This window comes from Labeo rohita, chromosome 17 (assembly GCF_022985175.1).
Source record: "Labeo rohita strain BAU-BD-2019 chromosome 17, IGBB_LRoh.1.0, whole genome shotgun sequence".
Classification (NCBI taxonomy): domain Eukaryota; kingdom Metazoa; phylum Chordata; class Actinopteri; order Cypriniformes; family Cyprinidae; genus Labeo; species Labeo rohita.
In genome coordinates this window covers 16258932-16271130 of record NC_066885.1, presented here as the reverse complement: position 1 = coordinate 16271130, position 12199 = coordinate 16258932, and the positions used below count along the sequence as shown (strand labels likewise).

Below are 12199 nucleotides of genomic sequence, written 5' to 3'. Positions count from 1 at the left end.
TTCTTCCTAGACTAGGAAATTTTTTCTTCTGATCCCTTTTTCTCTTCAGTACTCACATGTCCTACAGTGTGAACAGAGCTGATTTTGCACTCTGAGTTGAGTAAGCCCAGAGCCTCAGGACTGGGGTATTCTCCTTCCTCCAGTACATACATGTTGTCAGTGAACTGCGGGCCATCGAACACCACCCAGCTTCAAGCAGAGACATGCACAATGAAATGCTGATTATTTTGAAACACCATCTAATCTTGTTGATTATTTATTTCATTGAATATTCTTTTGATTCTGTTTCAAGTTAAAATTTCTCACCTCCCAGCCAAAACCTTGCAGGACATGGGGTGGAAACCCTCCGGGAGGAACGCCACACTTTCATCTAAAACCTGCATTGTTCCATTGAAGCCCGGTTCAGAAAACAACTGCACCTGAAAACCAACAAGAGTCAGAGTGTTTCTTTAGATCAGAGTTTTACATGAATGACGCTTCAAAAAGCTTTGATAAAACGCAGAAGACAAAAAAAAAAATAGATCTAGTTAACTAGATCTTAACTTCAATTGCACAGGAATCTGTGCAATGGTTGTCACTCACAAAGTGACACTTAACTGCATTTAGCTTTAATTGACACTTCATTTTTAAATCCGTTGCATCAGATTCCATGTGGAACCATAACATTTGTGCATGTCCATTAAACTCACCTTATATCTGGACAGTCCTTCGGCCTGTTCCTGAGACAGAAAAAATAAAATATAAGACGCCATTGGAATACAAACACAAGCATGGTTTTATTGAGCAACAAATAAAGTTGGAAAAAAATGACATTGGAAAAATTAAAATGTTTACCAAAACTACATGCTGAATTGACAAGATCTTGCAGTTGTGTGCTCCCCAGTCCTCTGGACTGCCATAGAGACCCTTCTCTAAAACGTACAGCTCACCGGAGAAGTGTGCCTTCTCAAATGCTATCCACCTGTTCAGTCAGATGTTAAACAGTTAGATTTTTTTAACACATTGACCAAATTCACTTCCATGCCACAAATTACTCATCCAAAAAAGAAAATACAGACTGCAGGCAAAACATCTTAGTGAGTAAGGCTAAATCATTAGACATTAGTGACAGATACCTATAAGACACACAATGGGATTGTGAATCAGTGTTAAACATAAACACACTATTGTTTTGTTCATCTCATAATTTCTGTCATTTTATTGTAGTATGTTATCAAGTTAACACCCTTGACACTGACGCAGCGCCACATTGACACCTGTGTTCTTGACACAGGATTTAATGTATCTGTTTGCATGTAAAGGACAAGACAGAGAGGGGGTGTGGGTTTGCTCCTATACCATGACTAAAAACACTTTGACGAAAAAAAAAAAGAACTAGAGTATGCATCTGGCTCAGGATATCTGACACCTCATATTTGTGTGCCACTCCTTTTATTATCGGCAAAGCAGGTATGAACTTCAACCATGAAACAGCTTTGAAACATTCCATATGAGAGTTACTGAATAAAACACATAGCTGACTGACAAAATCATCCTCTTATCCTGTATAGACTATCCTTCAAGAATGAAATGAAAATATTTAAAATATGGGTTGTGACTTTTGCACACTTAAATAATGGGTTAAATAATGACAGAATTATCATTTCTGAGTGAACTACTTCTGATTTTATCTCTGTAAACAGCTGCCCACAAGGGCTAATAAACATTTCACTGATATATTTACAGTCGTACTAAGGTCGAAGGTTATGAAAAAAAAGAAAAAAGAGAGAGAGAGATGCCTGAAGGAGGAAACAGAAAGTTTAGATGTAGACACTCACACGCCAGAAAGGACTTCCACCGATTGTGTCTTTATGCCAAAGCCAGTGGTTTCCATGCTAATGACAGGTTCCAGCAGGTCCACATTCATCCCTCTCTTGTTGAAATCCCGCTCACTGAACATTCGCACGTGAGGAGTCATGAAATCCTACAGGACATAAAACCATGAAACGACTTGCAACCTTCTTATTCCAAGAAAACAGCACATTAGACAAACACACATAAAGGTATGACCCAGCATGCCTTGCTGTAAATTATTTAATATTAATCTTAATCTCTTTTATTCAGAAATAGTCTTTGTGTACATACTGCTAACACAGGACGTATAGAGAGGAGCCTGTCTTCCATTCCACCCCAGTCTGTGAAGTCTGCATACTCTCCTTCCTCCAGAAGATACTGGCGACCCTCGAACCCTGGTGCAGAGTATCCTACCCAGCTATACATGAACAATAACATAAATCATTGTCGGATCCAATTAAAGGCAATAAACCAGCAAGAAATTATGTGTGTAGATCTACAGTAATTGGGTGATTGTTGAGGGTCTGGCTGCCTCTGCAGACTTTGAGATCAAACCAAAATGTACTCACAGGCCACTTAGGATTTTCAGTGAGCCAACAGAGCTGAGTCTCTCTCTCCCGGTGATGTCAGTCTCATCTTCTTCAGCCTTCTCTTCCTCTCCTTCATCAAAGTTATAAATGTCCATTTCAACCTCTATGCACTCCCCTTGGAACATTGGTTTTTCAAAGAGTAGCACCTGATTTCACATAGAGAAGAAAACAATTTACAGCTTCCTGTATATTTAGAATAATTTCCTGTCAACTACATTCACACTTGTTTTATGAGACACACTGGAACAGAATTAAAATCTAGTATGTGAATCAATATTGAACACAATACACCTACCAGACTACCAGAAATTCACTTTTTATTGTATGTCCCATTTTTTACCACTTGAAATGGATTTTGAAGTTATGGAAGCCCGTTTCTGCCACTGAATAAAAAATAAAAATCTCACAATTATGCCTTTTTGTCTTGCAACTGCAAGTTTACATGTCGCAATTCAGACTTTTTTTCTTGAAATTCTGAGATATAAACTCTCAATTGCAAGTTATAAAGTCAGAATTGAGACATACAAACTTGCAATTCTGAGAAATGAAGTCAGAATTGTGAGATATAAACTTGCAACTGCAAGTTATAAAGTCAGAATATGAACTTGCAATTCAGAGGAATAAAGTCAGAATTCTGAATTTTTTTACTCCGAATTACAAGGTTATATATCACAATTCTGACTTCATAATATGCCATTTCAAGTTAAATCAGAATTGTAAGCTAGAAATGCAATTCTGAGAACATATCAGTCTTTTCTTATCCCCTCAGAATTGGAAGTTTATATATTCCAAAATACGTATATATAGCACAATCCAGTTATATTATACTTTATTTATAGTTCTATATTTTTATAACTCACAATTTTAACTCTTTATAGCTTTATAACTTGCAATTGCGAGTTTGTATTGCAAAATTCAGAAAAAAGAGTCAGAATTACAAGTTTGCATTGCATAATTCTGAGGGAAAAAAAAGTCCGAATTGCAAGTTTGTATTATGGAATTCTGAGAAAAAAAGTCAGAATTGCAAGTTTGTATTACAGAATTCTGAGAAAAAAAAGTCAGAATTGTAAGTTTGTATTACAGAATTCCGAGGAAAAAAATCAGAATTTGAGTTTGTATTACAGAATTCTGAGAAAAAAAGTCAGAATTGTGAGTTTGTATTACAGAATTATGAGAAAAAAAGTCAGAATTCCGAGTTTGCATTAAGGAATTCTGAAAAGAAAAGTCAGAATTGTGAGGTGTAAACTCGCAATTTTGAGACTTGCAATTACCTTCTTTATTTTTTATGCAGTGGTGGGCTTCCATTTACATTACACAGATTTCATATGAATTAAATTTTAAATGTATGACATAAATACCTCTGTTTAATTCTCATGAAAAAAAAAAAAACGTCATGAAAAACGTCATGACATGATCAGTGTTTGACTGGGGTGTGTTTATGTGTGCGCACACTTGTGGGCAGAATATTCTGAATTCTGGAAATTCTTCCCCCAGTGTCTGTGAGCCTCAGGAAAGCCGACTCATGTCCTGTATACTGCGCTCAGAGCCCAGCAAGACGAGCTCAGGAATGACAGGAACTTTGCCAAGTAAAGCCCTGTAAGGTTCAGTTCACTCAAACTAAGCCAGCTTCCCTGGACCATCATAACTATCCGACTGCTTCTTATAAGTAGTGATTATAATTAAACCATTATGGCATCACATGCCTCTGCTGTGAGAAACATGTTCTGCCAAAACTTTGACTGCTCTGACTGTCAGACACAATGCCGCTGCTCTTTCACGGCTCAGAAATCAAAAGAACAAACACTGGCACGGGCTGTGCAAGCAAAGAATAAGAACAAACCCCGCCTCTGGGCATGCTCAATCTGGTTGAGACTACCTGCACCAACAGGTACCTATAATTCCAGGCTGTACAGAATGTCTTTGACTAAATGTGCAAATTAGTCTTTGGATGTTGCGTTTTTCTCAGTAAGCTGAACTACACCTGATTTAACATGTAAAGCTCACCTTAGTTTCATTGGGATTTTCCACCTTAATTTCGCCCTGTGAAAAGCAAAAGGAACAATTACATATAAACCTCTGTTCATACATTATGTTATATGACAGAATGAGTGTGTGAAAGTGAGTGGTATGTAATTACCATTTTCAAGGGCCGCAGTGATCCGACAAAGGGGGTGGGAAAGCCCCAGTCCTGAGGGCAGGGATATACTCCTTCCTCCAAGACAGCCAGAAGACCCTGAAAACCTGGGTCACTAAAGACGAGCCATCTACAAACACACAACTACAGTGAGAATATTGTGGATCTAAAAGGATTTTAGAACCTGATATAAGACAACTTTCGTTTTGTAATTTAAAATCATGCTTCTTGAAGTTAGCATGCCAAAATATTTTGCAAATGCCATTGCCATCCAACACGGAACAACAAGAAAACAACATTCCAACAGACACACAGACTCTTTCTCTTTCAGAGTCTTTCAACTCCAATCAAAGGTCACATGCTTTAACCTCAAAACTTTCCACTTGTTCATGCAATAAGGACAAATATGAGGCTTGTGTCTTTCATATCTTATTTTAGCTCTGAGAAAAAAGTTTTGCTCCCATGCAGTATTGGGATCTGTAAGATTTTTTATGTTTTCAAAAGTGACAGTAAAGACATTTATAACATTTCTATTTCATTTGAACCTTCTATTCATTGCACAATCTTACTGTTTTGCAGCCTTTGTTAGCACAAGAGACTTCTTTGAAAAACAATAAAATCTCACCCCTAAACTTTAGTAGTGTATAGTGTAAGTAGTGTATATTAAATTATTTTATCACTAGGGTAAAACATCATAAAGTTGTGGAATTGCAAATAAATGTTAACACAAAATGTTGCACAACCAAGTTTTAAATCGCTTCACTATCAGATCCCGTAAGCATTTATGTAAGATTAGAAGTTCACTTACACTCCATTGTGAACCCTAATGGACCCAGTACTCTGAGGAATACCAAATGAACAGGTCTCTATGGTGTCATCGCAGAATGAAGACACTCTGCCCATCCCGTTCAACTCTGTGAACAAGTCGATTTTTGGTGTGCTGTAGTCCTGAGAGGAAAATACTAAAGCAAGTTAGCAAAAAATCAAAGCATGAATGCATTCTTGTGTTTTAATTGCAATACATGTTTTTACTTCAGTTCTTTGAGTACTCCGACAGATTGACAGAATACTGAGGTCAAATGTTCATGCATGTGATGCATGATTTTAGACTCACCCTTAATACAAGCCTAATGGAGCCAATAACCATGGGTGTGGTTGGGAGTGGCAAGCCGTTGGGCCCCACTTCCCCACTTGGTTCTGTCTCCGCCCACTCATTTGCAATCTCTGTTGACCCCTCCTCTAAAGCAACTGACCGGCCCTGGAAGCCGGGCTTTTCATACAGCAGCCAGCTGGACAAGACAAACATAACCATTAGCAACCCTGCACTTTCAAATGTCACAAGATTTGTCACACTCTGAATAGAAGGAAGTGACTGTTCTTACCATCCTCTAACAACCTTTACGGAAATGAACGGAGAGAGGTTTAGGGATGTGGCATCCTCTACATCTCTGAAAATCTCGTAGCCCTCTCCTCCAAACTGAGGTTGTTGATATATCACAATCTGCAAGCAACAATATTGTAACACTCTGCATAAATGTGTTAAACTGTTTTTTCTTTCTTATTTGAAGCAGTAAAGGAAAGTAACAATAAACTAGCTGTACTAAATAAATGTATGGTATTACTATAAATACTGATCAGTTTTACAATACCTTTCCAGGGCGTTTGTGGAAGCCTCTGACACCTGATGTCTACAAAGCAAAAACTTTAGTTAATATTTAAACATTATTTTCATTATAAACTTTTTGACATGAATATTGATGACATTTTTAAAACTACTTTGAGAAACTGTGATCAGTGGTACCTATAAAAACTGAGCCCTGGAGGGCTTAACATTCCTCTTGTGTCTTAAAGAAAAGACTTACAAAATTTATACTTATAAAAGACTGAAACAGTGGACATTTGTGACCCTGGTCCACAAAACCAATCATAAGTTGCGTGGGTATATTTGTAGCAATAGCCAAAAATACATTGTATGGGTCAAAATGTTCCATGAAGATATTTTGTACATTTCCTACCTTAAATATATCAAAACTTAATTTTGTTGATAAGTAATATGCATTGCTCAGAACTTAATTTGGACAACTTTAAAGGCGTTTTTCTAAGTATTTTTATTTTTTTTTGCACCCTCAGATTCCAGATTTTCAAATAGTTGTATCTATGACCAAATACTGTTCTATCCTAACAAACCATACATCAATGGAAAGCTTATTTATTAAGTTTTTGGATTATGTATAAATCTCAATTTTGACTGGTCCATGGTCACATTTGGTAGTAACATCTTTCTTACTTCTGCGTATGTTGGTGAGAGCATGGTGGGTGTGGGCAGTGGAATCTGCTGAGTATTGTTGGACGGAGATGTTAATCCTGAAATGCCTTGCAGTCCCATGCTTGAATTAAATTTGTTGGAAGTGAGATTCAAGTCCAGTGCAGGGACAGGGCCAGTGTCAGGCTCTTGCTGGCTGATGGTGCTAGCTTCTTTGCCTTTATTCATGAATTTTTCCAAGAGGCCAGGCAGCTTGACTTCTGAGAATGTTGGAAGAGGTGGAGCTGTGGATGGACTCTTTACTGAATCACCAGGTCCTGCTTTTACATTGGCATCTGGCAAATCCCCAACCCCCTCTTTTGCAGCAATGACAGCATGGGATATGTCCTTTCGTTCTCCTGAAATTGGCACCACCTCTGGTGGTGGTGATATGGGTGACTGAATGCCATTAATGAGAGAGCTTGGTTCAGTTCTGGCTTTTCTTGCCGCGTTCGGGGAGTTCACGAGGTTTGAGATGATTGACATTCTTTCCAATCTTGAGGGCAGTTTTCCAGAGCCTTCAGTGTTCTGTTTTTCTCCATCAGTTTTCTCCTCGGTGACCTGTTTAGCTTTGTCTTGTTCACGTCTAGATGCGAGACCTGTATAAAGAAGGCGGTCCTCAGAACGTTTAGATGACGGGTTGGCTTTTGCCTCGTCATTTTTCTTCTTGATCATCATGGCTGGAGAGGGGTCTTTAGGTCCTAAAGTTTTTCTTGTTCCAAACTGGAACTGTTCCGGGTCAAATACCTTCTCAAAATGATCTTCTTTAATGGCAGGCATAGCAAAAGGAGGTGACGGCATCTTGCTCTGCCCATGCTTTCTTGGTGGCAAAGAGAACGGGGAACAGTTCTCCTTGATGTTCCGAATGAAATCCTCAAAGTCATCAGAAGTGTCAAGCAGATTGTCATCACTTGCAGAACAATCCATACGTCTCGCAGTTTTCTTCTTCTCATAACTTTGGTCCACGTCTAACCAACTAGATGGTGCCTTGCTATTTTGTGACTGGCTTTTGGGGTCCAATGGAAGATTCTGAGATGTAAACTGGAGAACACTTTGGTCAGTTAGTGGTTTCAGCTTTCCTAAGTTAGTAACTGGTATTTTATCTTTGGTCATTCTAGGTTCCTTGACCTTTAGGTTGGACTCCGTATTTTTAATTTGGACTTCACTCTTTCGGTCCACTTTGGAAGTCAGTTTATCTGTTATTTTAACGGATGCAAATTGTTGATTTAAAGTCTGATCACCTTTTTGAAAAGGTTTAGAAGCAGGCTCTGGAGGCGTGATTACTCCTACTGGTGCCTCATCAGCATGCTTTAACTTATTTAATTCATTCTTTTTGAGACACTCTGGGTTTGTTTTACTCGAGTCTCCAGACTGAACCGGTTGCTTCTCTGATACTTTGTGTTTACCACTTTCTTCTTCACTTTTAACTTTTTTATCTAGTTGTGTAGTTGTTTTTGGTTGTTTTAAATCTGAATTCACACTGTGCTCTTTGATCTGAGTCTTCTGGGTTGTCTCAGATAAGTTCTTTGAAATGACCTGACTGGTTTGCTCCTGAGAAGGACTACGGGGCTTCTCTTTGACATCCAGCAACTCATTCGATGCAAGCGGCACATCTGTTGAAACTGGTAGATCTGACTTTTCTTTTTCTGAGTGAGAATAGCTCTTTTCTGAAAGCGACACATCCAGTTTTACTTTGGCTTCAGCAGCCCCAGATTTTTCATCCTTTGTTTCAAGAGAGGCTTTTGATTCTTTAGCTGTCTTGGGTATTTCGGAAACTTCATCTGCCTTTGAAAGGGCACATATCTCTTTCTCGAATCCAAGAACCTGTTCTTGGACAACATCTGACTGCTTATCTGGCGTAATCTGTACATGTGACTCTGACGAATCTGGTGCATTTGATTCAGTCTGTCGTTTTACGAATTGCAAATTGTTGTTTTCCGAAAGCGACACATCTAGTTTGACTGTGGTTTCAGCAGGACCAGATTTTTCACCCTTCACTTCAGAAGTACAATTACCTTGAGTGCTCAGATCACTGGTTGTGTAATGGTCCGTCTCAGCTATTGAGGAACTTTCATTTTCTTTGGAAAGGTCACATTTCTCTTTCTTGAACTCAATAATCTGCTTTTCTGTGACTGATTTCTGTGACTGATTTGGTATATCTTGGACATGTATGTCTGGTAGATCTGACTCTGTCTGTTCTTCCAAATGTGAACTGTTCTTTTCTGAAGACAAATCCAGTGTGACTTTGGTCTCAGAAGCACCAGATTTCTCACCATTTGTTTCAGAAAAGGCTTTTGATTGTTCAGCTGTCTTGGATGTTGCGGAAATTTCATCTGTTTTAGCAACATCTGGCTGTTTATCTGATGCAACTTGCACATGTGGGTCTGATGAAACTGATAGATTTGGTTCTGTCTGTTGATTGGTTTCTAAAGCATAGTTTTCTGAAAGTGACACATCTGGTGTGACTTTGGTCTCAGCAGCATCACAATTTTCATTTGCAGAAATGGCTTCTGATTCTAGTGCATCAGATTTGGAAGTAGCTGTGGGTGTGACGGACAAACTTGTCACTTTCTCGCCTTTGTCTGTTTTTGAATCTGGAGCTGCAGTTGGCTCCGCCTTCCTAAACTCTTTCCTGGGTTTGACTTTAGTGGGACTTTTGAGACGTGGAGTTCCTGACTGTAAATCATCCACCTCCTTGACAGGGCTTTTTAATTTGAGCTCTGGCGATACCCTGACAGTAGCAGCTTGATCACATTTGGAACATTTGCCATTGGCAACAGGACCGTTAACCAGTGATGACTCATTTCTCTCTGGCTTGAGTGGCAGTGAGGTTGATTCATGTGACTCACTTTCTCCGTGGGCAACTTCTCCATCTGAGGGCTGTTTCAGAGGGCTCAATGGTGTTGTTCGTGGCAGCTTCCTTCTTGTTGGTGACACATCAGTCATGAATTTTTTTGGGCTCTTTGGCCCACTCAGCTGGGTTTCGTTCGCTGGCTTCTCCTTTTCAGCGTTCTGCTCTGATTGATCCGTGCCAGGCGGTGAGGAAGAAAGTTTTGCCTCGGTTTTGTCACCTGATTTTGCTTTACTCTTCAAATATGAAAAACTACTCTTTGATGTTGGACTTCTGTCGGTGGCAACTGTTGGCTGTGTTTTTGACTTTTGGATATCTTTAAATGCTTTGAATTCAGTGTTAGATTTTGGTGAACCACAATTCTCTGCTGAAGATGGGGATTTATCAGCAGAAAGTGAATGTTTTAGAATTCGTTCTCTTTTAGGCTTTGAAAGAGTGATCTGTTCTTTAGCGGATTGAGAAGTTTTTGTTGTTGGTGAGGTGTCAAAAACATTCCTGTCTTCCACTTTCTTAGTCGGTGACATTTTCCGCTCTGGGCTTATTGATCCTGCCTCATTCTGACGTTTGGTGGACATCTGTCTTTCAGCTTCTGGAGAAACACTATACACTGTAATGACCTCCACCACTTTCTTTGGTTTTGTTTGAACCTCTGGTGGGGTTTTCTTGGGAACTCCCATCTTGATGTCAGTTGGTTTATTAGGTGTAACAGATTGGTCCTTTTCTGTTGGAGATTTAATCTCTTTTTGATCTGTCTGCTTCTGCGAAAGCCTCCGTACCGGAGGCACATCTATCTTTGATGCCTCAGAGAGGCTTTTAATGCGAGATATTACAGCTTTTGTTTTAGGGGCAACTTGTGGTGGAGGGCTCTTTGCTTTAACAGCCCCATTTGGTCCACTGACGGCTCTGTTCGTACGTTTGGATGGCACAGATGAGTTTTGATGACTGCTCATCACAGTATTCAATGTTACTTTATTAACTGGCATTTCTGGGAAATAAAATTCCTCAGCAACGTCTGTAGCGTCTCTATTTTCTGTTGAAGATTCAAAGGGGGTCTCTACATCCCCACCAGGAGGCTGCTCTTGCACGAAAACAGCACAATCTCCTACTGACTTGTTTGTCTGTCGATTGGTCTGCTTGACACTCACACTTTTGAGGTTTGGTAATCTGCGGAGAGACATAAGAGCAACAGCAATGTAAAGAGACAAGTAAGGGAGGATCCATGCATTCATATGCTTTCAACAGCATGCATCACATTAATGAGAAATAATCTGAATTCTTCAAGTGTGAAAAAACACAGACTTCTCATGTTCAAACCATCCCATAGACGCACATTTCCTGAGCTCAAATGATTTCAGATTACTTCTTATGAACATGTTTGGCTGCATTTCTGTCCTTGACATCATCATTACACACAACTTAAACTGCTTGAACTTTTAACCATGAGAACAATGATGTGTCAATGAATTGTGTAGATTTTTTTAGATTACTCAGCTAAAAAGGGCTGATTAAGCACAGGTGAACTTGCACAGAGTTATTTAGGTAAATTCATTTTGTGTGAAGTAAAGATCGAATCATACAAGACAAAATAACACAATGAAAAGCTGCTACAGAAAGCGAAGTGATCACATAATTTCCACTGTACAGGTGGTAATTAACTTTTATCACAGCTGTACATGATGTTATGATGATGAACGAGATAATCAAATCATATTACACTAAGACAGCAGTTTTTCAACATTAGACAACACTCATTTATAATTATATCTATTCTTAGATCTATTTTTTTAAGCAGCCCAACCACTTTCAACATTGCAATATATATCTATATATATTTCCATATTTTGATTACTTTTAGATTACTAGTGACTTAACTCATTTAACACTGATTTAAATAGGATAATATTCTACCAAACTGATATAATAAAAGAAACAGCAGACAAATAAAAAAAAAACCTACTAAAAAAGATGAAATATTTTATATGTTTACCTGCATGTCATGTGACCATTAACCAATGTCAGAGAAACGTGAACATGCAAATGTTATTAACTTATTACCTTAAAATCTCATAAGGTACTTCAAGAAAATATATTACAACAAAAAGGTTTGGCTGACAACAAAAGTTGGGAATCAACACGAATTTGTACATATTAATGTAAACACATTAAAGACAAAAACCTTCCAACGACTTGTGTACTGATTCCTGTAGTCTGATTACATGTATTTTAAAATGTAATAAAATGTACTTCATTTTTGGAATATGATTAATTACTATAAGGCACTATGTATATTATATATATATATATATATATATATATATATATATATATATATATAATATTTATATAAAATCTTTTCTTCTTTTACTTGAGCATTAAATCCGACTATTAGAATTATTTCTGAAGCATCATGTGACACCAAAGACTGGACCCTGAATGGCTGCTGTAAATTCAGCTTTGCATCACAGGAATAAATTACATTTTGAAATATA

At 38.3% G+C, this 12199-nt stretch overlaps 1 protein-coding gene across 2 annotated transcripts in view; it reads right to left on the bottom strand.

Annotated features, from left to right (window-relative positions):
• Positions 1 to 12199, bottom strand: part of crybg1a (crystallin beta-gamma domain containing 1a) — a 49387-nt gene that overhangs the window by 6509 nt on the left and 30679 nt on the right. For both annotated transcript variants that reach the window (XM_051133004.1, XM_051133005.1), the window contains 14 exons: positions 6845 to 10874; positions 6207 to 6245; positions 5940 to 6058; positions 5672 to 5846; positions 5366 to 5505; positions 4561 to 4687; positions 4428 to 4463; positions 2403 to 2569; positions 2125 to 2251; positions 1818 to 1963; positions 835 to 961; positions 690 to 719; positions 307 to 419; positions 57 to 189 (listed from right to left, as the gene is read on the bottom strand). In XM_051133004.1, the coding sequence (XP_050988961.1) occupies positions 57 to 189; positions 307 to 419; positions 690 to 719; positions 835 to 961; positions 1818 to 1963; positions 2125 to 2251; positions 2403 to 2569; positions 4428 to 4463; positions 4561 to 4687; positions 5366 to 5505; positions 5672 to 5846; positions 5940 to 6058; positions 6207 to 6245; positions 6845 to 10874 (5509 nt within the window). The remainder of the gene's footprint in view (positions 1 to 56; positions 190 to 306; positions 420 to 689; positions 720 to 834; positions 962 to 1817; positions 1964 to 2124; positions 2252 to 2402; positions 2570 to 4427; positions 4464 to 4560; positions 4688 to 5365; positions 5506 to 5671; positions 5847 to 5939; positions 6059 to 6206; positions 6246 to 6844; positions 10875 to 12199) is intronic.